Here is a 479-nt window from a genome sequence, read left to right as displayed (position 1 = left end):
GCGGCGGCGGCGGCGGCGGCGCATCCAGGGGCGGCGCGGAGCCGCGCGGAGCCGAGCGGAGTGGCTCGCCCAGCAGCCAGTGCCCGCGAGCTCCGCGGCTGCTCGGGGGATTCGCTGTGCCGCTCGTTCGCGTCTAGCTTCCCCGGGCTGCTTCTGATGGCTTTCTGTCTCCAGCCCGAGCCTCGCCTTTAGAAGGAAAACTTTACGGCGATTTCTTCTTCCCCTTGGAAGAGCGGCTTAAAAGTTGCCAGAACTGGTGCCGCCCGGGCCGTTGGGGCGCAGGGAGGGTGCTCGCCGGCGGGGATCCCGGTCCCACCATGTGCACCAACATAGTTTACGAGTGGCTCAGAGCGCTGCAGCTCCCGCAGTACGCGGAGTCCTTCGTGGATAACGGCTACGATGACCTGGAGGTGTGCAAGCAGATCGGGGACCCGGACCTGGACGCCATCGGGGTGCTGGCGCCCGCGCACCGCCGCCGC

The 479-nt window shown here is 68.5% G+C and overlaps 1 protein-coding gene across 1 annotated transcript in view; it reads left to right on the top strand.

The window, feature by feature from the left end:
• Positions 1–84: 84 nt before the first annotated feature.
• Positions 85–479, top strand: part of SAMD5 (sterile alpha motif domain containing 5) — a 47194-nt gene continuing 46799 nt past the window's right edge. The window contains exon 1 of the mRNA XM_021706982.1: positions 85–479. Coding sequence (XP_021562657.1) covers positions 318–479 — 162 coding nt within the window. The 5' untranslated portion in view covers positions 85–317.

This window comes from Carlito syrichta, unplaced genomic scaffold, assembly GCF_000164805.1.
Source record: "Carlito syrichta isolate Samal-C Ts95f unplaced genomic scaffold, Tarsius_syrichta-2.0.1 Scaffold316274, whole genome shotgun sequence".
Classification (NCBI taxonomy): domain Eukaryota; kingdom Metazoa; phylum Chordata; class Mammalia; order Primates; family Tarsiidae; genus Carlito; species Carlito syrichta.
Note: the sequence above shows the minus strand (reverse complement) of the source record. Positions and strands in the feature narration are given on the sequence as shown.